General features: G+C 43.6%; 1 protein-coding gene across 1 annotated transcript; it reads right to left on the bottom strand.

The window, feature by feature from the left end:
- Positions 1-9421: 9421 nt before the first annotated feature.
- Positions 9422-25936, bottom strand: ETS2 (ETS proto-oncogene 2, transcription factor). The gene is made up of 10 exons (XM_063956575.1): positions 25740-25936; positions 19481-19557; positions 16508-16628; positions 16271-16390; positions 14789-14989; positions 14336-14416; positions 13111-13326; positions 12736-12999; positions 12285-12403; positions 9422-11321 (listed from the first exon to the last, which is right to left on the bottom strand). The coding sequence occupies exons 2-10, from the start codon at positions 19550-19552 to the stop codon at positions 11106-11108; spliced, it is 1410 nt and encodes a 469-aa protein (XP_063812645.1). The 5' UTR covers positions 19553-19557; positions 25740-25936; the 3' UTR covers positions 9422-11105.
- Positions 25937-27615: the final 1679 nt, after the last annotated feature.

Here is a 27615-nt window from a genome sequence, read left to right as displayed (position 1 = left end):
TGCATCAGTCCACATTAAAAATGTTGACAACGGGGCTAGACACCCCGAAACGTTGGTGTTCTGTTTTGTGATGTAACAATACAGTTTGACTTTTCCACAAGACCCTGAGTGCCGCAGCCGTTTTTCCAATATATATATATATATATATATATATATATATATATATATATATATATATATATATATATATATATATATATAGTCCAAAAAAAGCAGTGTTAGCCTAGGAACACTGTGGACTGCTCAATTTGTTTCATGGATGCAATTACTACGAATGAGTTCCAGCAATCAACAGCTTGTGTGATAGGCAGTAACTGTGCCTCAAGTACCCAGTAGAATATTTTTTAAACAATTATTAATCTTTAAGGCAGGAATGGACAACCCGTGGATCTCCAGGTGTTCTTACACTACAAGACCCAGCATTCCCTGCCAGTTACCATAGCATGAGGGAGCTTGTAATTTCCCAACACATGGAGAGCCACCTTTACTGTAAAAATGGAATGTAATCAAACATCAGCATTGAATCATTACTATTTACACCTGCACTACCAGTGACATCAAAAGCAACATTCTTGTTCACCGCTTTAAAACAGCATTTGAACAGGTAAAATCTTGAGGACCAATGAGAAGTCACAATGTCACTCACACCCTCTTCTAAATCAGCGTACAGCCCTGGTTTGCAGATTGGCAGCTGGGAGAATAAACCACAGGGAACAGGGGTAAACCGCTGCACAGAGACACTCACTGGGCTACTGGGAGTGGGTGGAGTTAGACTGCTCATCCTCCTCCTTGGGGATAGCGTAGAGCTTTAATTTAAATCTTATGAATTCATAGTCATAATATGGGGGAGATGTATCAAATCTTGGAGAGAGAGAAAGTGGAGAAGTTGCTCAAAGTACAGACTGTAAAATGACACCAGCTGATTGGTTGTTAAATTAGAGAGAGATAAAGTATCTCCTTCAACGATTTGCTAAATCTCCCCCTCTATCTTAAATGTTGGGGGACCAAAACATACCTAAAATCAGAACACCAGAACCAAACTAGAAGAACTTTACAGTTTGAGGCAAGTCCATTTGTGAGCTATACATATATGTATTCTGTTCTGTTCTTGCGTAGCAGAATGCACTCCTATGTTGACTGCAGCACGTTAGACTCATTGGATTACACCTAGAAATGGATCAGATAAGCAAAAATAAGATTTTAAACCTACCGGTAAATCTTTTTCTCCTAGTCCGTAGAGGATGCTGGGGACTCCGTAAGGACCATGGGGTATAGACGGGCTCCGCAGGAGACATGGGCACTCTAAAGACTTTAGAATGGGTGTGCACTGGCTCCTCCCTCTATGCTCCTCCTCCAGACCTCAGTTAGAGAAACTGTGCCCAGAGGAGACGGACAGTACGAAGAAAGGATTTTTGTTAATCTAAGGGTAAGATTCATACCAGCCCACGCCATCCACACCGTATAACATGGAATATACGCCACCAGTTAACAGTATGAACAAAACAGCATCAGCCAAAGACTGATCTTAACTGTAACATAACCCTTATGTACAGGGCCGGTTCTGGCGCTCCGTGTGCCCTGGGCGGCAATAGGGGGCGTGACTTCGTACAGGGGGCGTGGTAATTTACGCCCCCTGTATAGACTGAAATGATGTGCGGTGCGCGATGACGTCATCGAGCACCGCACAGCAAATGTCCTCTCCACAAAGGGAAACTAGACGCATAGCGTCTAGTTCCCTTCGTGGAGAGGACCTTTGCTGTGCGCGATGACATCATCGCGCACCGCATAGTAAAGGACCTCTCCACGAAGGGAAACTAGACGCATACGCGTCTAGTTTCCCTTCACAGCGGCAGCAACGGGCAGCGGGGGTCACAGCAGCAGCGGATCTTGCCCTGGTGCGGCGCCCTCCGGAAGGCGGCGCCCCGGGCAAAAGTCCTGCTTGCCCGTGGCAAGATCCGCTACTGCTTATGTAAGCAACAACTATATACAAGTCTTGCAGAAATATGTCAGCACTGGGACGGGCGCCCAGCATCCTCTACGGACTAGGAGAAAAAGATTTACCGGTAGGTTTAAAATCTTATTTTCTCTTACGTCCTAGAGGATGCTGGGGACTCCGTAAGGACCATGGGGATTATACCAAAGCTCCAAACCGGGCGGGAGAGTGCGGATGACTCTGCAGCACCGATTGAGCAAACATGAGGTCCTCAACAGCCAGGGTATCAAACTTGTATTATTTTGCAAAGGTGTTTGAACCCGACCAAGTAGCTGCTCGGCAAAGCTGTAAAGCCGAGACGCCTCGGGCAGCCGCCCAAGAAGAGCCCACCTTCCTAGTGGAATGGGCCTTTACCGAATTTGGTAATGGCAATGCAGCCGTAGAATGAGCCTGCTGAATCGTGTTACAGATCCAGCGAGCAATAGTCTGCTTAGAAGCAGGAGCGCCAACCTTGTTGGCTGCATACAGGACAAACAGTGCCTCTGTTTTCCTATCCCGAGCCGTCCTGGCTACGTAAATTTTTAAGGCCCTGACAACATCAAGGGACATGGGCCCTCATTCCGAGTTGTTCGCTCGGTAATTTTCTTTGCATCGCAGTGATTTTCCGCTAATTGCGCATGCGCAATGTTCGCACTGCGACTGCGCCAAGTAAATCTATGCAGTTAGGAATTTTAGTCACGGCATTACGAGGTTTTTTCTTCGTTCTGGTGATCGTAATGTGATTGACAGGAAGTGGGTGTTTCTGGGTGGAAACTGGCCGTTTTATGGGTGTGTGTGAAAAAACGCTGCCGTTTCTGGGAAAAACGCGGGAGTGTCTGGGCGAACGCTGGGAGTGTTTGTGACGTCAAACCAGGAACGAAACTGACTGAACTGATCGCAGTTGCCGAGTAAGTGTGGAGCTACTCAGAAACTGCTAAGAAGTGTCTATTCGCAATTCTGCTAATCTTTCGTTCGCAATTTTACTATGCTAAGATTCACTCCCAGTAGGTGGCGGCTTAGCGTGTGCAAAGCTGCTAAAAGCAGCTTGCGAGCGAACAACTCGGAATGACCACCATGGACTCCTCCAAGTCTCCCGTAGCCACAGGCACCACTATAGGTTGGTTCATATGAAACGATGAAACCACCTTAGGCAAAAATTGAGGACGAGTCCTCAACTCTGCTCTATCCACATGGAAAATCAGATAGGGGCTTTTGTGAGACAGAGCCGCCAATTCGGACACCCGCCTTGCAGATGCCAAGGCCAACAACATGAACTGTAACACCATGTTAAGGTCCCATGGTGCCACTGGGGGCACAAAAGGAGGCTGGATGTGTAGCACTCCCTTTACAAAAGTCTGGACTTCTGGGAGAGAAGCCAATTCCTTCTGAAAGAATATAGATAGGCTCCATTAAGGTACAGATTTCGGCCCTAACTTCAGGCCCATATCCACTCCTGTCTGTAGAAAGTGTAGAAAACGGCCCAGGTGGAAATCTTCCGTAGGAGCATTCTTGGCTTCACACCAAGATACATACTTCCTCCAGATACGTCACCTCCTTCCTAACCTTTATCAGAGTAGGGATGACTTCCTCCGGAATACCTTTCCCAGCTAGGATTCGGTGTTCAACCGCCATGCCGTCAAACGTAACCGCGGTAAGTCTTGGAACACGCAGGGCCCCTGCTGCAACAGGTAATCCCTGAGAGGAAGAGGCCATGGATCTTCTGTGAGCATCTCCTGAAGATCTGAATACCAGGCCCTTCGAGGCCAATCTGGAACAATGAGTATTGTCTGCACTCTTTTTCGTCTTATGATTCTCAATATTTTTGAGATGAGAGGAAGAGGAGGGAACACATAGACCAACTGAAACACCCATGGTGTTAACAGTGCGTCTACCGCTACTGCCTGAAGATCCCTTGACCTGGCACAATACCTCCGAAGCTACTTGTTGAGGCGTGATGCCATCATGTCTATTTGAGGAAGTCCCCAAAGACTTGTTATCTGTGCAAAAACTTCTTGATGAAGTCCCCACTCTTCTGGATGGAGATCGTGTCTGCTGAGGAAGTCTGCTTCCCAGTTGTCCACTCCCGGAATGAAGACTGCTGACAGAGCGCTTACGTGATTTTCTGCCCAGCGAAGAATCCTGGTGGCTTCCGCCATCGCCACTCTGCTCCTTGTCCCGCCTTGGCGGTTTACATGAGCCACGGCTGTGACGTTGTCTGATTGAATCAGAACCGGTAGGTCGCGAAGAAGATTCTCCGCTTGTCGTAGGCCGTTGTATATTGCCCTTAATTCCAGTATGTTGATGTGTAGACAAGCCTCCTGGCTTGACCATAGTCCCTGAAAATTTCTTCCTTGTGTGACTGCTCCCCATCCTCGGAGGCTCACGTCCGTGGTCACCAGAACCCAGTCTTGAATGCCAAACCTGCGACCCTCTAGAAGGTGAGCACTCTGCAGCCACCACAGGAGAGACACCCTGGCCCTGGGGGACAGGCTTATTTTCTGATGAATTTGAAGATGGGACCCGGACCACTTGTCCAGAAGGTCCCACTGAAATGTCCTTGCATGAAACCTGCGAAAGGAATGGCCTTGTAGGTCGCCACCATTTTTCCCAGTACTCGAGTGCACTGATGTACTGACACTCTTTTCGGTTTTAACAGGTCTCTGACCATGTTCTGGAGTTCCTGGGCTTTTTCCATTGGGAGAAAAACCCTCTTCTGTTCCGTGTCCAGAATCATGCCTAAGAAAGATAGCCGAGTCGTTGGAACCAACTGTGACTTTGGTAGATTCAGAATCCAGCCATGTTGCTGCAGCACTCTCAGGGAGAGCGACACGCTTTTCTGCAATTGATCTCTCGATCTCGCTTTCATCAGGAGATCGTCCAAGTACGGGATAATTGTGACTCCCTGCCTGTGCAGGAGCACCATCATTTCCGCCATTACCTTGGAGAAAACCCTCGGGTCCGTGGAAAGCCCAAACGGCAACGTCTGAAACTGGTAATGACAGTCCTGTACAGCGAATCTCAGGCACGCCTGATGAGGAGGATATATGGGGACATGAAAGTATGCATCCTTTATGTCTAGTGACACCATAAAACCCCCCCCTTCCAGGCTGGAGATAACTGCCCGGAGCGATTACATCTTGAATTTGAACTTTTTCAAGTACAGGTTTAGGGATTTTAAATTTAGAATGGGTCTGACCGAGCCATCCGGTTTCGGGACCACAAATAGGGTTGAATAGTACCCTTTCCCATGTTGCATTAGGGGAACCTTGATAATCACTTGCTGTTGACACAGCTTTTAAAAGCAGCTAAAACTATCTCCCTCTCTGGGGGAGAAGCTGGTAAAGCCGATTTGAAAAATCGGCGAGGAGGCACGTCTTCGAATTCCAGCTTGTAGCCTTGGGATACAATTTCCATCGCCCAATGATCCACGTCTGACTGAACCCAGACGTGGCTGAAGAGTCGAAGACGTGCCCCCACCGGCGCAGACTCCCCAGCGTCATGCGGTGGATATAGTAGAAGCCGGGGAGGACTTCTGCTCCTGGGAACTAGCCGTAGCAGGCATTCTTTTCCTTCTACCCTTACCTCTGGCGAGGAAGGAAGAGCCCCGACCTCTTCTGGACTTATGCGACCGAAAGTGTATAAATTGATTTTAAGGTAGTTTCCTGTCTGCGATCAGCAGGATTCTTGAGGACTGCCGTGTCTGGAGACGGTAGCGCCACCTTCTTGGACATGCGCGTTAAAGCCTTGTCCACCCTGGGCGAGGATTCCCACCGTAACCTGTCCTGTGCAGAAAAAAGGATACGCCATAAGAATCCTCTTGGGAATCTGCAGTTTTCTGTCTGGAGTTTCCCAAGCTTTTTCAAATAACGCGTTCAGCTCATGAGATGGGGGAAAGTTTACCTCAGGTTTCTTTTCCTTAAACATGCATACCCTCGTGTCAGGGACAGAGGGGTCATCTGTGATATGCAAAACATCTTTTATTGCAATAATCATATAATGAATACTTTTGGCCACCCTTGGGTGTAACCTCGCATCATCGTAGTCGACACTGGAGTCAGAATCCGTGTCGGTATCAGTGTCTGCTACTTGGGACAGGGGACGTTTTTGAGACCCTGAAGGGCCCTATGACACAGTCAAAGCCATGGATTGACTCCCTGCTTATTCTCTGCTTTGTCCATTCTCTTATGTAATAAAGCCACATTTGCATTTAAAACATTCCACATATCCAACCAATCAGGTGTCGGCGTTGCTGACGGAGACACCACAATCATCTGCTCCACCTCCTCCTTAGATGAGCCTTCCGCTTTAGACATGCCGACACACGTACCGACATCCCCACACACTCAGAGATATATCTATATGGAGACAGTCCCCCAATAAGGCCCTTTGGAGAGACAGAGAGTATGCCAGCACACACCCAGCGCCACCGGACACTGGAATAAAATTCCAGTTAGTACAGTGCTTTTATATAAATATATAAATACACTCACTGCGCCAATTAAATGTGCCCCCCCCCCTCTTTTTTTGCCCTCTGTAACCGTGTTCAGCAGGGGAGAGTCCTGGGAGCCAGCTTCTCTGCAGCGTGCTGTGGAGAAAATGGCGCAGGTTAGTGCTGGAGGATCAAGCTCCGCCCCCTCACCGGCGGGCTTCGGTCCCACTCAAATTATTTATATTGGCGGGGGTTTATTAATATACCGCCTCAGTAGTATCTAATCCATCTGCCAGTGTCCCTTTGAGATTAATATTGCTGCCCAGGGCGCCCCCCTGCGCCCTGCACCCTTACAGTGCCCGCTGTGTGTGTACTTGTGGGAGCAATGGCGCGCAGCGTTACCGCCGCGCGTTACCTCAGTGACGATTTGAAGTCTTCTTTCTTCTTAATACTCACCAGGCTTCTATCTTCCGGCTCTGTGAGGAGGACGGCGGCGCGGCTCTGGGACGAACGGCGAGGGTGAGACCTGCGTTCCGACCCTCTGGAGCTAATGGTGTCCAGTAGCCTAAGAAGCAGAGCCTATCATTTAAGTAGATCTGCTTCTTTCCCCTCAGTCCCTCGAAGCAGGGAGCCTGTTGCCAGTAGTGCTCCCTGAAAATAAAAAAACCTAACAAAAGTATTTTCAGAGAAACTCAGGAGAGCTCCCCTGCAATGCACCCAATCTCCTCTGGGCACAGGATCTAACTGACGTCTGGAGTAGAGGCATAGAGGGAGGAGCCAGTGCACACCCAATCTAAAGTCTTTAGAGTTCCCATGTCTCCTGCGGAGCCCGTCTATACCCCATGGTCCTTACGGAGTCCCAAGCATCCTCTAGGACGTAAGAGAAACCGGATTACCATATAGATGTGAAAGTGAAGCATGCGCCCTGGGAGATATGATCCAATGAGATTTAAACTCCAGATGTATGGCTGCTGAAGACCTGCTGTAATGTTATATGGTGGTGTTGGTGATGAGGATAGTGCAGTGGTTTCCAAACTTTTTGAATCACGGCACCCGAGAGTATCAGAATTTTTTGCACGGCACCCCTAAGCCAATAGTTTCTTATTGAAAAATGTATAAAGAAATGTTAAATTATGTAAATTGTCTTTATAGGTCATCCTTAGGGTAACTTATGTGGTGAGGGACAAGATTTGCTTCTGATTGTCAATATATTTTAGGATTGGCAGCCATTAACACTGGGTTTGCTTTTTACATTGACCATGCAGAATTTGAATTGGTTTTGGACCACCAACCCGAGGCACCCCTGCAAGTGTCCCGAGGCACCCCAGGGTGCCACGGCACACAGTTTGGGAACCACTGGGATAGTGGCAAGATCTGCCGGGGTGTAGTATGGTATGCCGGCGGCTGGGCTCCCGGCGACCAGCATACAGGCGCCAGGAGCCCAACCGCCGGCATACCGACAGCGCGGCGAGCGCAAATAAGCCCCTTGCGGGTTCGCTGCGCTCGCCACGCTGCATGCACGGTGCGCTATTTATTCTCCCTCCAGGGGGGTCGTGGACTACCACGAGGGAGAAAATCTGTCAGTATGCTGGCTGTCAGGATTCCGGCGCCGGGATCCCGACAGTCGGCAACCTGAAGACCACCCGATCTGCTGCACTACAGTAGCTGCTGCTGACTGCGGCTACATTATGTCATCTTGCAGCCGCCTGTTGCCATTTCCATTTGTATTTGTAATGCAATAGACAATGGGGGTAATTCAGATCTGATCGCAGCATCAAATTTGTTAGCTAATGGGCGAAACCATGTGCACTGCAGGTGGGGCAGATATAACATGTGCAGAGAGAGTTAGATTTGGGTGGGTTATATTGTTTCTGTGCAGGGTAAATACTGGCTGCTTTATTTTTACACTGCAATTTAGATTTCTGTTTGAACAAATCTAACTCTCTCTGCACATGTTACATCACCCCCCCCTTTCTTGCAGTGCACATGGTTTTGCCCTAACAAATTTGCTGCTGCAATCAGATCTGAATTAGGCCCAATGTTGGAGGGAGTGTTTGCACTTTATGTCATTACATTTTATATAAGAAATGAAACTTTCACATTTATTACAAAATATGGTCAAGACATGATCCTCTCTCGTGTACAGGAATCATTATGTTATCTTGTGTACCAACAGGGCAAAGCCACTTTCACAATCATTTAGAATGCATAGTTTAGCCCTATAAATGATTGCCCCTTTTTTTTTTAAAAAGTCTGAGCTCGGGCTGCATCCTGCACGGCTGCAGAACTCGGAATTCATTACATCCCGGCCTTAGGGGGTCATTCCGAGTTGTTCGCTCGCTAGCAGATTTTAGCAGCTTTTTGCTGCCACCAAGCGCTATTTTCTGTTCCGCTCACACATTTTCTGTATTGCACACGCTAAGCTGCCGCCCTCTGGGAGTGTATCTTAGCTTAGCAGAAAAGCGAACTAAAGATTAGCAGAATTGCCAATAGAAAATGCTTAGCAGTTTCTGAGTAGCTCCAGACCTACTCACAGATTGCGATCAGCTCAGGCCGTTTCGTTTCTGGTTTGACGTCACAAACACGCCCTGCGTTCGGCCAGCCACTCCCCCGTTTCTCCAGACACTCCCGCGTTTTTCCCCGACACGTCTGCGTTTTTCCGCACACTCCCAGAAAACGGCCAGTTTCTGCCCAGAAACACCCACTTCCTGTCAATCACACTCCAATCACTTCAACGATTAAAAATCTTCGTTCGGACGTGAGTATATCTACTAAGTTTTGTGTTAAAATACTTAGCGCATGCGCACTGTGTACCATGCGCATGCTAGCCTTAATCGCTCCGTTGCGAAAATCGGCAACGAGCGATCAACTCGAAATGACCCCCTTAATCTCCATCACAGCTCCATTTGTCAAGTGATATTTAGAATGGACAATACAGTGAAATAATGGGGGGGGGGGGGGGGGGGGGGATATCATACGAAACAAATAAATCTAGAAAAACAGCATGGTTTATCTTCCCAACAAAAAAAAAAAAAAGTTTATTTAGAATTCGGTCTTCTATGGCCCCAGCAACTTTATACAGAAAAATACGCTTTAGTTTACAAGGCACTTTAGTTAAAAAAAAAAAAAAAAAAAAATACAATAAAACTTTCTTAAAGGACAAAACAGAACAAGGAAAGAAAAATAAAATAACACATGTCCAGTATAATATTTTGCAGTAAAAATAGCTGCTACACAAATTCCTCCACAACTAAGGAAAGGAGGCAGGTATGTCAAAGATACAGCATTCAAATTATGAAATCTCTTGGTATTAAAAATACATACTGTAATTGAACAAAAAAAAAAAAACAATATATACAGAATTGGGAAACACTTTATTAGAAAACAAAGTGTAAAATATACCTGTCCTCAACAGCGTTTTTATGGTGTGAACCAAATCACATGAATGCAAAGTATCCAACCACTAGGAACATATACTAAGCCACTATATATTCATGTGGCACAGGTTACTAGCGAATGGATAGGTTACGTTCCTATGTATATTAGCGTTCGTTCTAGCACCCTGCACCTTTCAAACCCCTGTGCAGTTCCTCTTTCCTGTCTCGGGTGTCGCTCTCTGCTCTGGGGCTTCTAGCACACTCTGGTCTGTATCTCAGTGCTGAGACACATTACAGAGTGTGTTAGAAGCACCAGAGCAGAAAGCGACACCCCAGGCAGGAAGAGGAACTGCACTGGGGTTTGAAATGTGCGGGTGCTAGTATAAACACTAAATATTTGGCCAGCACCCAAAATGGCTGCCTCTACGCTGTGTCAGACTCATGCCCTTTAAATCATTCAAAGGAATGACAATGTGCAGTGTTACCTAGCTTCATTTAAAACAAAACAAAAAAAGTCTGCTCATCAATGCAAGCTCTAATGACTTGGTACTATGGAGCAAATATAGATATACAAAGCAAAAGCATTTTAAATGCTGTAATTAGCTCTTATATATATATCTTTAAAAAACAAAACCAAGACGAAAAGATCTTCAACATCTGAAATTCAAATAATAATAACGACAATAATAATAATAATATAGATATCCCTTCTGGAACAAATAATTATAAAACAAATATGAAAAACTCTTAATAAAATTTACATGCTTGAAATGGTTTGATAAACAACAACAACAGAAAAATCACAACTGCCATAAAAGCATAAAAAAGTTGTGGATTCCAATAGCACGAGCCACGTGTGAAAAATCAGGTGTTGAAAAGTGCAGTCTCCGAGACCATCGCGATTAAAATTGTGAGAGTTTTTGTGTCCGTTTTAATATTTTACAAAATTAAAGTCACAATTCTAATCAGATGTGTTGTCATTTTATCTTTAGGTTTGGTTGACGGAAGATTCTACTCCCCACCTCCCCCATAGACACAATGAGTGTTTCACACTTTCCGTGCAATTTTCTTCAAGTTAGCACTGTATTCTCCTTAAGCGCCATTCGTTGCACCTCTTAAGCATCTCAAAAACACATAAAAACCACTTCTTAGAATGTCTCTAAATTTTGTTGCCTTGCTGAGCCCTCAAAACAAGTCCACGATTTCGTCCTTCTCTATAGGTCCATCAATAGTGACTGTAAAGGGTCCGTTTTTGGGAGGTTTTTTTTCACAGTACAATTGTGCGCTTTTGGACAAAGCTGCTCCATCCACACACCCATCCATTCATTCATTCATCTGTGTCCGGCTGAACGTCAAGCATTGCATGTAGTTCTTCCGCTGTGTAGCCCAGCAAGTTATGGAGGTCGCACACAAACCGGTACACATAGCGCTTTCCTGAAGTTTTGTGAATAATGTTCTTATCATAATAGTATCTCAGTCCCCGGCTCAGCTTCTCATAGTTCATTTTAGGCTTATTTTTCCTTTTCCCCCACCTCCGCGCAACCTGCCGAAAATAAAATTCACATAGTATAAAAATTTGGACGTGTAAGCGGATAACAAGTTACCAACGAATATTAAACTACGGTATGACTGATGTATGCTGGGCGGATGTGGATCATGGCCCGACAGTAACTAGGCTCACACATTAGGTCGATCACTACTGGTCGACAGTGAATAGGTCGACACGATCATTAGGTTGACATGGAATGTGTCAATATGGAAAAAGTCGACAGGAATTTTTTTATTTATGTTTTGGTGTTGTTTTCTTTGTAAAGTGACCGGGAACCCCAATTAGTGCACCGTATCCCCCTTGGGCAAAGTTACTATATCCAATCGTAGTCTAAGTGGATTGTAAAGTATGAAAAAGTTTAACAAAAAAAAAAAAAAATTTACATTTTTTTTCAAACATCATGTTGACTTTTTTATTGGTCACCTTAGTGACCATGTCGACCAATAGTGGTCGACCTAAGTCCTGTCAACCTAAAGGCCGCGTCTCATGCTGGACACAGGTGCACATATATTTAAAGTTCTACAAAACCAAAAACCAAAGTGTGTATAATATATATATATATATATATATATATATATATATATATATATATATATATATATGTGTGTATGTGTGTATGTGTGTATGTGTGTATGTGTGTATGTGTGTATGTGTGTATATATATATATATATATATATATATATATATATATATATATATATATATATATATATATATATATATATATATATATTTATTTATTTGTACTTTTTCACCCAGCCTTCATAATTCACCCAAGACTTCCAACTACAGCCTTCTAATCAGCCTGGGAATTTCTCATGATCAGCAAGTGATCGTTGATAACGAGCAGCTGCGATAACATTCCCGACGACTGATATTTTGCTAGACGGATAAGTTAATCTATTTAATTGATGTCTGTTGCCAGCCCAGAAATACTGGCTAGTTAGAATACAAACCTCGTCTGGGTCGGTGAGTTTGAACTCCCATCCATCCCCTGTCCAGCTGATAAAGGGTTGGCATGATTTGTCTGTCAACAACTCCAGCAAGAACTGCCATAGCTGAATGGGTCCACTCCCTGAAATCAAATACAATACAGTGTTACTAAGAGCTGTATCCCCGGCTCTCCGTACCCTTGCTTTTACACTGAGATTAATGGATGTATAACATTTGACATACTAGAAAATTATCGACACTCGGTTCTTATCTGTGCCCGAGGTGCACAGTTAACTTCTGCCCAATTTTATACCAGCACTAGCAGAATATCAACATTGTGATTCATCTGTGAACGCCACAGTGCTGCACAATGGACAGTTGTTATTTTATGCCCCACAAATAACAAAGTCATATATAGAAAGAGATCAAGGACATACAAGGACGTTGGAGGTTAGAGAGGACCCATTATCTTACCTGTGAAACCAGCAAGAATTGCTGCAGGGATAACTGGTTTGCCCTGTTCCATTGGGTCATTTCTGTCTTGAATGTAATCTTTAAAAGACATGGATGGTTTGTTTAAACATAAGGACTGGGTGGCTTCTTCTTCAAAACTGTCGTAGGATGGGACGCGCTGCATGTCCACCAAGGAGGACTGGCTGGTCCACGACTGGAGCAGGGAGTCCGAGCCTTCAAAGCTCTCTGTACCACTATCCACCGAGTCCAAGTCTATGGATTTGCCTGGTGGAAATGGAAGAGTAAATAAATATAGAACTACTTCTTTTGTTTTATTATTATGCATTAAGGCTATGCTCTGTAAGATAATATATATCCTTTCTTCTCTAAGCTTACCAGAACTGAGAGAGTTTAGTAGCACATTCATGTTGTTTCTCCCAAAGTCCTGGGTCACCGAGGAGTAATTCGATTTCATGCATGAGTAACTATGGAACTCTTGTTTGACCGGAACGAGATTTGGGACTTGGGGCGTTGGGCACAGCTCATTGTACCCTTCAGTTTTGGGGTAATTGTGCACATGTGATCCACATTGCGAGGGATCTATACTGAAGCCTAAAAAAAAAAAAAAAAAGAAAAGAAATAAAGATGGTAACATGTAGAGTGCATGCACCATAAAATATGCATTACATATACAACGATCTGCATACATAGTATTTATGTTATTAAATTAATTTAACTGGAATTATGCAAGATCAAAGAAACTGGACCTTAAAACGTGCTCTCCCCAGTACTGTAATGGTCTGAGCAGGGAACCCTCTCTCCTGCTTCGGAGAGCAAGAAGGGCGCTTTACAAGCATCATGGAATCTGTTAAAGCTTCAACAAGTAAGACTATACGGTCTATTTACTAAGCCTTGGGCGGAGATAAAGTACCAGCCAACCAGCTCCTGTCACTTTTCAAACACAGCCTGTAACATGGCAGTCAGGAGCCGATTGGCTGGGACTTTGGGAGAGATGTACTAAGCAGTGAAAAGAGCGGAGAAATGAGCCAGTGGAGAAGTTGCCCATGGCAACCAATCAGCATTGAAGTAACATTTATAATTTCCATACTATAAAATTATACAGAGCAGCTGATTGGTTGCCATAGGCAACTTCTCCACTCTTTTCACTGCTTAGTACATTTCCCCCTAAATATCCATCCACTTTATCTCCGACCAAGATTTAGTAAATAGACCCCATCTCATAATCCCTTTCAAAACCAACATTTTTGAATTACGTTATCCTACAATTGTAGTGTTCAATAACAATACAATAGAGATTTCCTGGTACAGCTTGCCAAATGCAATTTGTAGTGCTAGCGTCACCTCTCTGTCTATTCATATGTACTCAAAAATAGCTACTAAATTGTCATACGAGGACACTTACTGGGGTTCTTTTAAGAAAATGGGAAATTACACGGAGGTGGTCGTCAAAGCCATACAGGCTAAATGCTCCACACACCCAGCCAATGAAAGATTGACAGAATTCTTGGTCATAACAAACGACTTAATTAAACATTCTCATGTATTTACAGAGATGGTTAATTCACCAGCAATAGGATCAAAATATAAATGGGACACCTACTTAAAGAGTCATTGCTGATCCACTGGGAAGCGGCGCATTGCCTGGAGCTTTCAATATACTGGTCCTGGGCCTTCTCCTGTTCTGTAAGATAGAGGGGGAGGGATAAAATAAATAACATTGTTTAAAAAAGTTACTATCTTCTTATAGTTTCCAATAATATCATAGCAACAGGTCTCTATGGAGTGTCACTGTATGTTGGGTACAGAAGTGTCTGGTGGAATATTATTTTAATGATCCAAGAGTAAAATTGCCGCATTGACCATTGATCCAACTATAATTCTTTATATGACAGTTATGGTAATATTATAATACAGAAACATCTAATACCTTGTTATACATGATCAGATAACTAATGAAACGATAGCTAAGCCTTCTAGCCGGGAGATGGCATCTGAGCATCCCCATAGCGTATTCTGGACCACTTCTAATGCATAGACACAGCTGGCTAATTACCTTTCATCATTTGTTCCAGATGCTCCCAGAGGATGTCACCCACGAAGTCTGGGGCCAGCTCAAGAAAATGTTCTTTTCCCAGATTACACAGATCCCGTCCGGTCATGATAAACTTCTGAAAGTTCACACTCGACAAAGAAAACTCGTTTACGGCCCATAAAAGCCACTGGCAGACTTGGTTTTCATTCCACAGCCACGGGTCTAGAAGGAAAAAGAGCAATGGAATTAAACTTGATAGCAAGATGACCTGGTTCATTATAGGGGATGAGAGAAAACCAAGAAAAAACAGGAGTGGGCGGAGTTAAAATACTCTGCACTGCTCTTAATATTATAACGATACGATTGGACACACATGTAACCAGTTTTGAATCAAAAATAATAATAATAATAATAATAATAATTCAATAGTGGTTTCTGCATTAGTCAAATGCAACTTAAAAGGGTTAAAAGAACCGTAATCGCCAAGTAGCATATTTTTTTTCCTAAATCGAACCACCGCAGAATCTTTCCAAAGTTTCCATGCAATGGGCCAGATGTACTAAGCTTGAAAAGTGATAAATATCACTGTGATAAAGTACCAGCCAATCGGCTCCTAACTGTCATTTTTCAAACACAGCCTGTGACATGGCAGTTAGGAGCCGATTGGCTGGTACTTTATCACAGTGATATTTATCACTTTTCAGGCTTAGTACATCTCCCCCTATATACGACAAACCAAGTTCAATATGATTTTCCCCTTTATTAAATGCCAATATGGACAATTATTGTGTCATGACCGAGTGAACTCATATCCTAAGACGTTACTGTATATGCATCTTTGGTCAATGTTTCAAGAAGTACTCTCTTGTATTTTATGTGGATAGACTATAAAATAGTTCTACAATTTTAAATAGGCTACATTTCATTACACTGACCTCTTGACCCCTATCCTATGCGCTCCTCCATTTGTTAGAACATGACCATGTTCTATTAATTAAAGACAAAAAATGTTTCTGTATCTATTCTGGTGAAATTGCAAACCCTGTTCTCCGTGAACCAGCTGAGATGACTAATACGGGGTCACGCAGAGAAATCTAGGAACACGCTGTAAATATTTAGCTGTTGCACAATAGCACGGCAGATTTAAAGAATGGAAATTCCTGTGACGTAGGCGCTCATTCAGCTTTTCCCCACACACACATCTAGGCCCAGCTAAGTACTAGTTCCATTCTTAAAACAAACAGCTTTAAACAGCATCTGTATCTTGTTTCATAAGGAGGTTCAAAGGCGTCATTGATTTCAGTATGGGTGGGATATTACGCTTAACCTGGAAGCCAGGAACAATATAAATCACAGGCTGAGATATAAAAACTAGACAAACTATGGAATCAAAAAAGAACTTGCCTTCTAAATGCTTCGGAGAATTTAACTAGTGGGCATGGATTAGATGGGACATTAATCGGCGTATCCAAATAACGATACTACCACAATAATCGTACTTACTGCTGGGGATCCCAAGGCGCCGCTGTTCCTTTGTGAAACCGTTAAAGGTGGCCTTTAAAGCCTGACTCATTACTGCCTTGCTGCACGGGGTAAGGAGGGGAAACTCGCAGCTGTGGGAATCTAAAAAAACAAAAATAAAGTATTTATTATTACAGATAACTTAGACGCTAAAGATATTTAGCGCTATTGCACAATTTGTAGTAACCTTGTAGCTTACAGGGGGGTGGTAACACTCACCATGCAACAGAGAGTCCAGGCCAGTGGGCACTGCCTGTTCTTCTTCATACGCATCATATGCGGAAAACAACCCAGTGTATATTGACGTTGAAAGGTTTACGTTGTCAAATGCCAGCTGCCGCTGTAAAAAAAACATTTCAATAAATATTTACATTACAGGGAAATACGGTAATCTTTTGGAACACAATAATGGACTTTTTCTACTTTTTGAAAGACAAAAAATAAATAATTATAAAACACTTTTTGAAAAAGTGTATAAACGAGATTTCCTCTGCACTCAAAATAAAGCGCAGTAGGAATCGTCCCATTCCAGACACCAGCTTTTTATTATTAAGTCCCCAGCGATGTCTTAAGATCTGTGGTATGATGAATGCAAGACAATGACACCAAGTACTGAGAGTACCCACAATAAGGCACAAATGATAAAACTAGTCCAAATGCGTCTGCTGATATGTCGTGATATAATAAAACCAACCCAATGATTCCCACCAAATAAAATAAAAAGGGAACAAGACTTGTAATGGAATGGAGTAAAATTTGTAAAAGCAGATGCACAAGGCTCAGAATACTTTCCCTGCTCATCCCAACTCATTAAATGAACATACTTCCTCGAAGCAGTAATTACTGGTATAATCAGCAGTATCATCTACAAAAATAATATGGCTGCTAAGGAATCTTCAATACTTATAATTATATTCCCTCACAACCACTATGGAGGGATATAAGGCTTTGTACCAATTGCAAGGACCCCTTCACATCATATGAACAAGGCTCTATTCATTAGTGTGGCAGAAGGGCTAAAAATAAACCTTGATGATCATATCATTAAAGTCATTAGCTCCAGGGGAGAAGATGGAACATACCTAGAAAAGTCTATTAGTGTCATTAATAAAATCAGGAGAAGTGTGAAAAAGCAGTTGGACCTGAAGTCTTCAAATGACGCTACCGGTCTAGTTAGGACAGCCTATTAAAAGGACTGTATAACAAAAACAAGTGGACATATATACAGAAGCCACTAACAGCACAAGCAGGTATACAGAGACTTTGTTTTAGGTTTCATTGATGTTTAACCACATTTTAGACAAATTGTGAGCTTTCTAACTCTTCTGTAACAAGTTTGACTTCCTGACAAAATTAGCAAGCAGTTCAGGAGAAACTCAACCATGTTTCTGTAATCCTTTAGGATGTCAAGAGCGAACGTGTGAGCAGAAGAAGATTAGCTAAACCATTTCCAATTTAAGAAAAATTGACACCCACCAACCATGGTCCACCAAGTACTGGGTGAAGTGTAAACGGTTGGCTATCGCTTATTTAAAAAGTGAAAACCAGGTAAATACTAGGACCAGAAACAAACTTGCGGTACAAATTCTATTTGAGTTAAGGGCGTTTTGATTTGGGTTCAAAAGAACGGATTGGACATACAGGGCCACCGCTGATGCAAGAAAATATTTATGTGAAAGTGTATCTTTAAGAACCGTAGAGGTCCAAGAGAATCCAGGAGGAGTCCCGAATTTAAATATTAAATGATTTGCCCAATGTACCAACATCTTTCTGATGAGGAAACCATTGGGAAAGGACAACTTTGCTTCAGCTGCCAAAACACTGACTAGAACAGTTGGATAAGTCCGCAACAAATGAACAGGTTGGCCAGATGACCATCTGCACTTAGGCTTTGAAGACCATAAATAAACCTATGCAATGTCCACATAAAATGTCACTGAGGATGTTGGCTGTCAAAGGAGAAAAAATGTGGTCTTCCAATCACAGCGATGTTATGTGCAGTTACCGGCTGTTCCCTTGTTTAATCCTCAATCCCACTGTTTTACCGGAATACGAAAGTTACTGTAGATAACTTGTCTGCCCATCCCAGATGTTGATGCCTTAAGGGCCCTACACACTGGCCGATTTTTTGAAAGATATGAACGATCTCGTTCATAAATGAACGAGAACTCGTTCATATCTTTCAGTGTGGAGACTCCTGCGATGAACGATGCGCGGCCCCGCGCTCGTTCATCGCTGGTCTCCCGTCGGCTGTGCATGCAGGCCAATATGGACGATCTCGTCCATATTTGCCTGCACTTCAATGCAGCCGCGTGACGGGTGGAGTAAAGAAGCTTCACTCCCCCCGTCACTGCCCCCCCGCCGCCGGGTCGCTCGTTGGCCGTATCCGCCGTCGGGCAGCTCGGCGGCGGGTCGGCCAGTGAGTAGGGCCCTTTAAAGTATGTAGAGTTGGTGGAGTTTTTAGTAAGTAAAGAAAAACAATTGTACAGTATGTCGCAGTGACCAAACTTCTCCCTGCACTTTCACGGAACCCACCGTGTCCATTAACAAACACAACACAAGACAAAACAAATGTGTGTCTGTGTCGGCACCATAAAAACCATGTATTAATCATAAGCCAAGTGTCTGGACAGGTTGGGACACTATGGCAGTGAGTCAGCCCGTATCTAGTAAAGCGACTTAGCCGGGCGGAGACACTCTGCTATGTGCAAATATTTGGGGCTGTGTCAGCGATAAGGAGACTTGCAGGAACACATACAATCAATTGGAATCTAGAAATTCCTCGGTTGAGCAAATGAATACCTAACCACACAATTCCCTTTGTTTGACATAGAAAAAAAAAGACAAAAAAAAAAGACAAAAACTCCACCACAAAAACATAATTACGCATATAAGCTGCCATTTTATTTGTGTACCAGTCCTATGCATGCGACTACACCAACCCGTTTCACAAGACAGAACCCTTTCAAGTAAAAACCTGAACAACTGCCAAAATGACAATAGAAAGAAAAAAATAACTGCACATTGTAATGCATGTGCCACAAACGTCCACAGGAGAAAGAAACCTGAAGTCTTGGAGCTGGATTTGCAAATAGATCTCGGTACGGGAGAGTATAGACATTTTAAAGGTTTGCTAAAGCAAATGGGATCACCATTCAAGATTTTACCAGACACCCAGATTTAATCTCCTACCTTTAGGATTCCTCTATGCATGTTGTAAACCGGCGCCACTTGATCCATGTTCCGGATTTCAAACTCAGTCATTGGGCCTGTAACAGAAAGAGACATTTATTTAACACCTTCTGCTGTTCTCCGTCCCCAGGGTACAGAACATACCCACAATCCAAGGATACCCCCGTTCCCCAAGCAAATATACATTCAGTGGGGGGGAATTCAAATGTTTGAAAAGTAGGTTGGGTGTCTGTTCTTTCCTATCTAATAGACAGAAAAAAACAGACAGACACCCAACTGACTTTTCAAACAATTGAATATCCCCCCAGTGAGTCTTTACCCCCTTGAGAAAAAAAAGGCAGCAGACAGAAATTATTTCCCAGCACCAGCTGAGGTTACTCAAAGGTTCAATTCTTCACTTGGTTTTACAGAACACACAACTATCATCAATATATAAAGGTCTAGAAGAAGATACAAGCAAGTAAAAATGATGCATAGTAAGGATTCTGGTGTATATTCATAATTCTACAATCTGCTGTAGTGGATTTTTATACGAATATAGAAATCCTGTCCATTTATTACACAGGCACATGTGCTGTGACTACACTGATGTTTTGTACCCATCTGACTTTACACTGAATCATTACCAACAGTAGAAACCCAGAACTGTGCAGTCTTTGAGCATCATGCAGAAGCTGAATGCAAGGTCTGTGGCTCTTGGCTTTCAGAAGACCTCCCTGAAGATTCCCGGCACATTGCGGAACCATATTGGCTACGGTTTCATGGCTCCCTTACAATTAGTATGCATGCATAATTTAAAGCAATCTGCATAATAATAATAATAATAATAATACATATTACTAATACTATGTAGTATATAATTCACCGTCATATTTATAAACACACTCTATAAAACAGCTCCTTATAGTAAGGTATCATTTACTGTAAGACAAATGACACCAATTATGTGCAGGATTTATGGTGAACTGAATAATTGAATCCTCCCGGCCCTGTACGGTTAGGGAGAGGCAGAGGCGCACGTGCTGGGAAACCATGTTACATGTACGGGCGTTGCTTAGCAACAGACTCATTCAGAACCTCAGCACAAACAGGAGCCAGAAACTGTTCTGAATCCACAAAGCTGGTAGAATAGGACACCTCACTTAAGTTATCAAGCTGCACTCCGATGTGCTAGGGGCCACCAGAGGGAGGCCGGCCAGGGGCCACCAGAGGGAGGCCGGCCAGGGGCCACCAGAGGGAGGCCGGCCAGGGGCCACCAGAGGGAGGCCGGCCAAAAATATTGCAGTATGTAAGTTTCATACTACAAACAGTACTGTACGTGTCAGATAGCACTTTCCCCCCCAAAAAATGTAACAATGTATTCAATATCACAGTAGAAAATTTAAAGTTTGGTCAAAGGGTTTATTTTCACTTAAAAACACACAGGGGGAGATTTATCAAATCTTGGAGATAGTACTAACCAAACCGCTGTTATTTTACAGGCTCTGCTAGACAACCAACAGAATATAATTGGCTGCTACAGGCAATTTCTCCACTTTCTCTCTCTCCAATATTTGATAAATCTCCCCTGTGACAGACCGGAAAAAAATTATACTTTGTAGATCACGTGAAGTAATAATTACAGTAACTGGTGAACAGCATTTCATTCATGACCCCAAACAGCTCAGATTCCGGGAACTCCTAGAAGCCACTCAGGGATTTGTGTGTAACACAAATTACTCGCCTGTCAATTTTGATGTCACTGCACAAACAAAGTGAGGTAATCCGAGCCACGGGGAGAGCAACTCAAACAGGCCTGCAACCTGAACCCACACACCTCTGTGTACTCAGGTCAGAGGCACAATGATTTCATAACATGTGACAGGTGCAACACGCGCCCAGCGTATCCGCAGCGCCTTCACCGTTCATACGCTTCGTCTGCAGCCCAACCAGCGGAGGAAATCGTATCGCTGTTGTGACTGGCAGTCAATAGGTCACAAAGAGTTCTGTTTCATTCATCAAACAGCACACAGCCTAGAGGCCTAGATACTGAGCAATACACACTCACACAAAGGAACACGCTGAGGAACAGCAGTCTGCATCTAGGCCACAATAGGGCAAAACGAGCAATTCAATGCGGAGACTGCCCAGTTTAACAAAAAATGGGTCCTGTCTTCTTAGGATACCAGAAAATCATTAAGGGTGCATACACACATTGCAATACCGCATACGCTCTGTTTAGTCCGGTTCGTCGCGACATTGTGTAGTGTGTACGCTAAACAGGATACGATGCGCGCTGCTGCAGGCCGCATCCTGCATCGCATGTCGGACCGTGGATATTGCTTACGAGGGTTATGCCGCCGTATGCTGCACTAAAGGTAACCACTGTGCCACAGTGCTGCCTTTTTATTAAAACAGCCCCGGTCTAAATTCAATAAAGGCTGATTGATTATATATTTTTGTATATGGCTGAATTCTCACAATGGGATGGGGGTGGGGGGGGCTATTTGAGGCATAAGGCCCATATAGACGGGCCGATGTGTGCTGAGCGAACCGCTCAGCACACATCTCTCCCGCCGCTCAGCACAGCGCGATCTGTGCTGAGCGTGCGGGGGGGAGATGGAGGGGCCGCTCATTTCACCCAGCGGTTGAAGTGAGCGACCCGCTAGATTGGCCTGCATGCGGGCCAATCTAGCAGCAGCGATAGTGATGCGCGGGGCTGCGCATCGCTATTAGGGCTACACACGGAGCGATCTTGCTGAAAATCTAAGCAATCTAGTCAGATTGCTTAGATTATCGCTCCGTGTGTACCCCCCTATAGCGGCATCACACAGTGTCGTGACCAGAGCGACAATGCCGCAATTCCCAGAAAACACCTCGCCTAGTTTCTGAAGCATATCTGGGACACCTGGCACCAAGATATCGCAGGACAGTAGGCAATTATATAGACGTAGTGTTATCTACTAAATATATATTTGTCAATATTCAATGTATAGAACAATTTTGCAATCCTACAGGTTTGTTAAAAAGCACATACACATGTCAGAGGTGTGACATAACCAGATACAAAGTACAATATTCGGATAACTTGGTATACTCAAAAGTATGTATGCCGCCATACAGTATTTCTGCAAGTCACTGACCTAATGATATAAGTAGCATCTTATACAGAGCATAGTGCCACCCATTTGGAAAGACAATACACGGCTGCTGCCACCCAGCAAAGGGTGATGACAAGACCGGCCATAGCGAAATGCGCTACTCATTTATTACGTCAAGACATATTTGGGCATATTTTTTAAAGCCATCTTTAGGACTTGCACAATAAGGCTTAAGTATCACCCACTGGTGATCTTGGGGCAGATGTATTGACCTGGAGAAGGCATGAGGCAGTGATAAACCAGTGATATGTGCAAGGTGATAAACACACAGCCAATCAGCTCCAATATGTAAATTAACAGTTAGGAGCCGATTGGCTGGTGCGTTTATCACCTTGCACTTATCACTGGTTTATCACTTCCTTATGCCTTCTCCATGTTAATACATCTGCCCCCTTGTTCTATGTGTGATGGTTGCCATGTGGAGGTGGGGGGAGGGTCACTGCCATGTGAGTAAATACAGCGGGCAGCGCCCAAATGATGTTGCAACGCCACCACTACAACATCACGGAAACCAGGACAAGTAGATATGAGGTTGTTTAGATGCCTTTACTAGTATTAAAAGCAGGCCTACGACTACGTTCCTACATAAGATTTGTAGGAAGGACCATATTTAGTACAGGTTGAGTCACCCATATCTGAATTACAGAATTTTTTGAGCGAGAGTGAGATAGTGACATCTTTGCTTTCTGATGGTTCAGTGTAAAACTATTCAAATATTGTATAAAATTACCTTCAGGCTATGTGTATAAGATGTACATGAAATATAAATACTTTCTATGATTCAGGATCTCATTATGATGTGCAAATTTTCCAAAATACGGAAAAATCCAATATCTTAAGCGCCCTCACTGCATAATAAGCAACACACAACACCATTACTAAAGACAGATCGGTTGTAACACAAAACAAAAATATTCATCTATAACCTCGTCCGCACCTGCCGCTATGCTCGTCACAAACCCCGAAATTAATTTGTCTGGTGACTTGCATGTAAAAGCCAGGTCTGCTTAGAGAAAAAACATGGGGGAGGTGCAGCCCACACATCAAAGTCTCCACATGCAGCTCCAAAATTAGATTCTGGTGCCTTTAAAACTACAAAGACTTTGTTTTCAAAAAGTATCGGACTAATATACACAAACAACGACAGAGAATTCAAATAGCCTGGAGCTGAATGGCTGGGAAAGAAAGCACCTATGCCCCTCGCTTTACATGACAAGGTCACAGATAAGGAACATTAATATGAAACTACCAAAAAGGGAATGTTTATTTACATAGCAACAAAAGACAAAGAGGTTTAGCAGCATAGACAAAGAAAAAAAAAAGTTTGCCCACATCCTAAAAGTGCAATGGGGGGAAGTGACAAGACATCAGGCTGTGGAAACACTTAGGTCACAAGAAATGGTGAGGTTTACGGTGTACATTTTCATGACGGCGCATAAGGTGATAAAACTCCAGTGATGTAATAAAGGTTCAGCATGAAGGTTACAAACCTAAAACCACATGAATGTTTTTACTAATGTTTCAAAAACAGAGGGTTTACTTTGTTCCAGGAAAACTGACCAACCTAGGCTAGATGGCCACTGGAACATCCCTCAGTTCTATAAAGCAAAGGGCAATGGGAGAAATCCTTTGGATTCCAGCGATGGAGACCCAATGTCATACTGTAATTCTCACTCAGTCCATGCCCATTGCGAAACCTGACACCACAAAATCACATAAACTGACACGAGTCAAATCAATATCCTTTAACCCAAGATAACAAAAACCGCTCACAATACAATGGAACATGTAATAAAAAAAGCCTCTGACGCAAAGGCGCGTTTCACTGGTATAAACTTGGTCAATGCAAATTAAAGCTCATTTATTCAGGTATAATAAAATAATAACAGTACTGATAATGGACTCATTTAATATGAAAATATTGGAATATAGTAGCCTGCATTGTGTACGACACTCTTAAAAAAAACATAAACAGTCCCGTGCTGACTGGCGTTGGCTATCAGATTGTAATATGGCATGCTGGATTTGTACGTTCAGCCCTGCAATCTGTTACCACACGTGCCCAGCGCTGAGGAATAAACCAGAGGCCATCAGCTGCCAGTGGATTTATGTAGTGTACTCATCACACTTATTTATCCAGCAAACATGCAGCAGTCCCTGACCCTATTGAGTGACTAATCCGGGCAGGCTAGAATGAAAATATTAATATAATAAACGTGTGGGTGTCAGAGGAATTTTACAAACAGGTAGAACAAGGTTCACTGAGCACTAAGCTGACAAAACAAGACCATTATATTATAATAATGTCTCTTCTCAAAGACCTTTCAGAAGCCATAGATTAAAGTAACAATAAGAAAAAGGATGTTCAAATACAAAATATATATATAAAAAAATAGAATGTGTATATATTATCAGTGTTTTGTTGTGTGACTTTGTGCATTTGTTTACATTATACGTTACATGTAATTAGCGCAGTAAAATATTCTATAAGTAAAATGTAACCTCCGCACAACCAAAATAAATATTTAGAAAAGACAATATTACTACTCAATTCCAATATATATATATATATATATATATATATATATATATATATATATATATATATATATATATATATATATATATATATATATATATACACATATACACATATACATCACACTGAGAAAACTGTATTTCATTCCCGACTATGATGACACAGGGAAGGTACAGGGAGAGTGACAATTACACAAGGGGAAAAGTTCCCAAACACCATTTGTTCCCATGTCCCAGAATATTACATACACAAATACACATAAACACAGCAACAGGTTAACATTTAAGGAAACCAGAACAATACAACAGGATCAAAACAGAAAATGCCACAAAATACAATAATCATCACTAGGCAAATAAACACAGATCATCCAGAAACAGCCAATGCCATGTCAGCTGGTGTGGGACTATTTAGTAAAGTCCCAGACTCTAGCAGGTAGGTTGTGTTGGGAGTTGTAGTCCCACCCCAGCAAGGCTGACTGCACAGGGTTATAGCAGACAGATGTGTGATACAATACATCACCCTGAGAACACAGCATGCAGACATTGCTGTAACATAGGGCAGATAAACCCCCCCTTACCTGAATTACAGGGTTCCAGTCCAGGTGTACAGTCCTTAGGGTGACCAGTAACAATCCACAGAGTGCTGAAGGTGGGCTACAGTATCCCAGGGGTCCAAAGAAGGAGGGGATCCTCCACAGATCACAGTCTATGTGCTTCTAGTCTGAGTGCTGCCTGTGTCTCTGCTGCCTGTGCAGTGTGCAAGGGGGAGCGCACCATCAGCACAGGCATGGGGGCGGGGCAACGTGCTGGGGAACTCCCAGTGGGAGGAGCCAGCCTCGTAGTCCCCGCCCACCCAGGCTGGGGCTGCCTGGAGCTGCAGTAGGCAGTAGCAGCAGGGTAGACAGTATGGAGGCTGGGAGAGATCACGGACGTCATCCATGTGCTGCTCTCATTATTACACACCAGGTGTGACTGAGATCTCCTGGGAGCTGCTGCTGCAGCCAGCACTCACTCCTGCCAGCATGTCACCTGGAATAAAGCACCTGGGGGGGTTACTGTTCCAATGCCATTCTACTCACAGTCACTTCACTTTATTATTATTATTTAGTATTTAGTATTATCCAAGAGTGTATTCATAAATGCATGTGTTTGTTTGTCAAATTAGTTATTACAAGCTGTTACTGTAAGTTATTATTCTGGTTTACACAGCACTGTACAGATGGGATCGGAATGGGATCCCGGAGGTGAGGAGACTGCCAGATTCCCGGCAGCGAGCGTAGCGTGTCCCCTCGCCGGCTCGCCACGCTTCGGGCGTCGACACACTATTATATTTCCCCTTGGGTGATGGTGCGGACCACCACCTGGGTGGGAATACTGGGCTTGTTTCGGCATTTCCCATGGCTGTCGGGATTCCAGCGTCGGTATCCTGACCGCCGTGATCCTGACAGCTGGTATTTTAACCACATACCGTACAGATGACATACAGTGCATCCGGAAAGTATTCACAGCGCTTCACGTTTTTGACATTTTGGTATGTTACAGCCTTATTCCAAAATGGAATAATTTAATTTTTTTCCATCAAAATTCTACACACATTACCCCATAATGACAACGTGAAATAATTTTTTATTTTATTTTTGCAAAACTTTTTTAAAATAAAAAACTCATGTACATAAGTATTCACAGTCTTTGCCATGAAGCTCAAAATTTAGCTCAGGTGCATCCTGTTTCCACTGATCATCCTTGAGATGTTCCTACAGCTTAATTGGAGTCCACCTGTGGTAAATTCAGTTGATTGGACATGATTTGGAAAGGCACACACCTGTCTGGGGGTAATTCAGACCTGATCGATGCTGTCCGTTTTCTCGCAGGTCTGAACTGCGCATGCGTATGCACCGCAATGTGCAGGTGTGACGGATGGCAGCAACGGGGAGCGCCAGTCAGTGACGGGATGGTGCGAAAAATCCGAACGCACCGGTGATCGCAAGGAGATTGACAGGAAGCGGGTGTTTGTGGGTGGCAACTGACTGTTTCTAGGGAGTATCCGGAAAAACGCAGGAGGGCCCAGGCGTTTGGAGGGAGGGTTTCTGATGTCAGCTCCGGCCTCGATCATCGCAGCGGCAGAGTAAGTCCTGGGCTGAGCAGAAACTGCACAAACTGATGTTTGTGCATTTCTGCTACAAATGCGATCGCACCCATGCACACATCCAATACCCTCCACCTGTAGGCGGCGACTGCCTGATCGCAGAGATGCAAAAAACACACCCTAGCAATCATGTCTGAATTAGGCCCTATATAAGGTCCCGCGCTTGACAATGCATGTCTGAGCTGGCCGGCCGTTTAAACCGAGGGATCAGGGGAGAAGTGCCCTAGCCAGGAAGGTGACCAAGAACCCGATGGTCACTGTATCAGAGCTACAGCATTCCTCTGTGGAGAGAGGAGAACCTTCCAGAA

The sequence above is a fragment of the Pseudophryne corroboree genome, chromosome 2, assembly GCF_028390025.1.
Source record: "Pseudophryne corroboree isolate aPseCor3 chromosome 2, aPseCor3.hap2, whole genome shotgun sequence".
Lineage (NCBI taxonomy): Eukaryota > Metazoa > Chordata > Amphibia > Anura > Myobatrachidae > Pseudophryne > Pseudophryne corroboree.
This window is presented reverse-complemented; position numbering and strand designations above follow the sequence as displayed.